This window comes from Limulus polyphemus, unplaced genomic scaffold (assembly GCF_000517525.1).
Source record: "Limulus polyphemus unplaced genomic scaffold, Limulus_polyphemus-2.1.2 Scaffold5189, whole genome shotgun sequence".
NCBI classification, from domain to species: domain Eukaryota; kingdom Metazoa; phylum Arthropoda; class Merostomata; order Xiphosura; family Limulidae; genus Limulus; species Limulus polyphemus.
Window position 1 is genome coordinate 32923 of NW_013670799.1, and position 2392 is coordinate 35314.

The 2392-nt window shown below is 30.6% G+C and overlaps 1 protein-coding gene across 1 annotated transcript in view; it reads left to right on the forward strand.

Annotated features, from left to right (window-relative positions):
- LOC106472247 (muscle calcium channel subunit alpha-1-like) overlaps positions 1–2392 on the forward strand; it is a 58717-nt gene that overhangs the window by 32046 nt on the left and 24279 nt on the right. The window contains exons 22-23 of the mRNA XM_022400846.1: positions 521–631; positions 1578–1661. Coding sequence (XP_022256554.1) covers positions 521–631; positions 1578–1661 — 195 coding nt within the window. The remainder of the gene's footprint in view (positions 1–520; positions 632–1577; positions 1662–2392) is intronic.

The window sequence follows — 2392 nt, forward strand, 5'->3', positions numbered from 1 at the left end:
ACTTCATATTAACTATCTTCCGTAACATAAACTTCATATTAACTATCTTCCGTAACATAAACTTCATATTAACTATCTTCCGTACCATAACCTTCATATTAACTATCTTCCGTAACATAACCTTCATATTAACTATCTTCTGTAACATAATCTTCACCATAACCATCTTTTATAACACAATCTTCACAACAGTAACTATCTTCCGTACCATAACCTTCATATTAACTATCTTCCGTACCATAACCTTCATAATAACTATCTTCCATAACATAACCTTCATATTAACTATCTTCTGAAACATAACCTTCATATTAACTATCTTCTGAAACATAACCTTCACCACAACCATCTTTTATAACACAATATTCACAACAATGACTATCTTCCCATCTCTAGTACGTGTGTGTGTTCAGCTAATGACACTATTTCATCTGTGGTACGTGTGTGTGTTCAGCTAATGGCACTATTTCATCTCTAGTACGTGTGTGTGTTCAGCTAAAGACACTTATACTCTCTTTAGTATCACAACCAGCCCCAAGGATATACTATGGCTTTGGACATTCTCAACCAGATTTTTACGGCAGCATTTGCCCTGGAGTTTGTTTTGAAAGTGATGGCTTTTGGATTCAAGGTAAAGGCATATAATGAAGATTCAGCCAAATACATGTATTAATTTCATGAAAGATGTACTTGTATTGTAAAAAAAAAACAACAGTTGGCTCTGACTTGATTAGGCAAGTGTGTAGCAACAGTGTGAATGGTTATTGATTCTTTTACCTCTCTTGGCTTTTAAGTTATTGTAAATAAAATTATTTAACACCAGAATGGTACCTTTAGTGACTTAGAGTCAATTTAAGCATATAATTTTCTGTATTTGTATATTATGTTAAATATTTGTTTTTGACTGTGATATAAAAACTCTTGAAACTCAGACCTACGACATCAATATATGAAAAGATTAAACAAAGGTAATGAGTATAGCCAACGATTATTCCAATGCTATTCTAAAAGATGTATATGTATTTGGAATAATACATTCTGCCATCTATTGTTTAAATTAAAAACTAATAAATGATTAATACACTAGCAATTGCTGTGTTGAATTGTCAGCAGTTTGATACGTAATATACTTGCTTAATGATTTATATCTAGATATTAAATTCTGTATTTTTTAATGTATAATGATGGAAGACTCGTGGTATCATATTGCCGACATGTACAACATTTTGAAAGTGCAAAATTAAGTGATGAAAAACATTTAAAAAGGTTCCTGTATACAAGATTAAAACAACAAAAGAAAGTTATGATGTTGGAAATAATTTGAAATATGTTTTTTTGAAAAACGAATACTTAAAAGCACCAAATTAATTTGAAATAAAAGATATTGCTTAGAAATAGTAAATCAAGAATGAAGAAGTATTTCAAAGGGGAACAGAGAAATCTAACTTCTTATTTCGGGATGCCTTTCTCACTAAAAGTTGTATTATTCTCTTCTTTAGGTTTTTAAAAATGTTCATTTTGAATAATTAAATGTATTTCTAGCTGAACTTTTATCCATTCGGTGATTTTTTTTTCAGAATTATTTTGGTGATCCTTGGAATGTATTTGATTTCATCATTGTTCTTGGCAGCTACATAGATATTCTTGTCTCGGAATTAAATGTAAGTTTCTTTTTAATTACACTTAGAGATGGGAATATTTGGAAAATTTAGTAAAAATGTATTCTTCAAAAATACCGATGGAGTAAAGAAAAACAGCATAAATAATGCCTTAAGGCTTATATGTAAAATAAAGGTAAAAACAGGATTTCCTTAGTTTGGAATGTGTTCGCTTTTAGTGCAAAATTTATGAAGCATTAATCAAGTTCTGTATTTAGATGTACTACAAACCAATTTTACAATGTGTGTGTTACTGTTAAAGAATATAGTCACCCTGACAGTTGTGTTACAGGAGACATTTACTGTGAAGATTGTGTTATGGAGGATAATCACTGTTGTGAAGATTGTGTTATAAAAGATGGTTGTGGTGAAGGTTATGTTTCAGAAGATAGTTAATATGAAGGTTATGTTACGGAAGATAGTTAATATGAAGGTTATGTTACGGAAGATAGTTATTATGAAGGTTATGGTACGGAAGATAGTTAATATGAAGGTTATGGTACGGAAGATAGTTACTGTTGTGAAGATTGTGTCATAAAAGATGGTTATGGTGAAGATTATGTTATAGAAGATAGTTAATATGAAGGTTATGTTACAGAAGATAGTTACTATGAAGGTTATGGTACCAGCTAATGGCACTATTTGTGTGTGTTCATCTCTAGTACCAGCTAATGGCACTATTTCATCTCTAGTACGTGTGTGTGTTCAGCTAATTACACTATTTAAACACACAC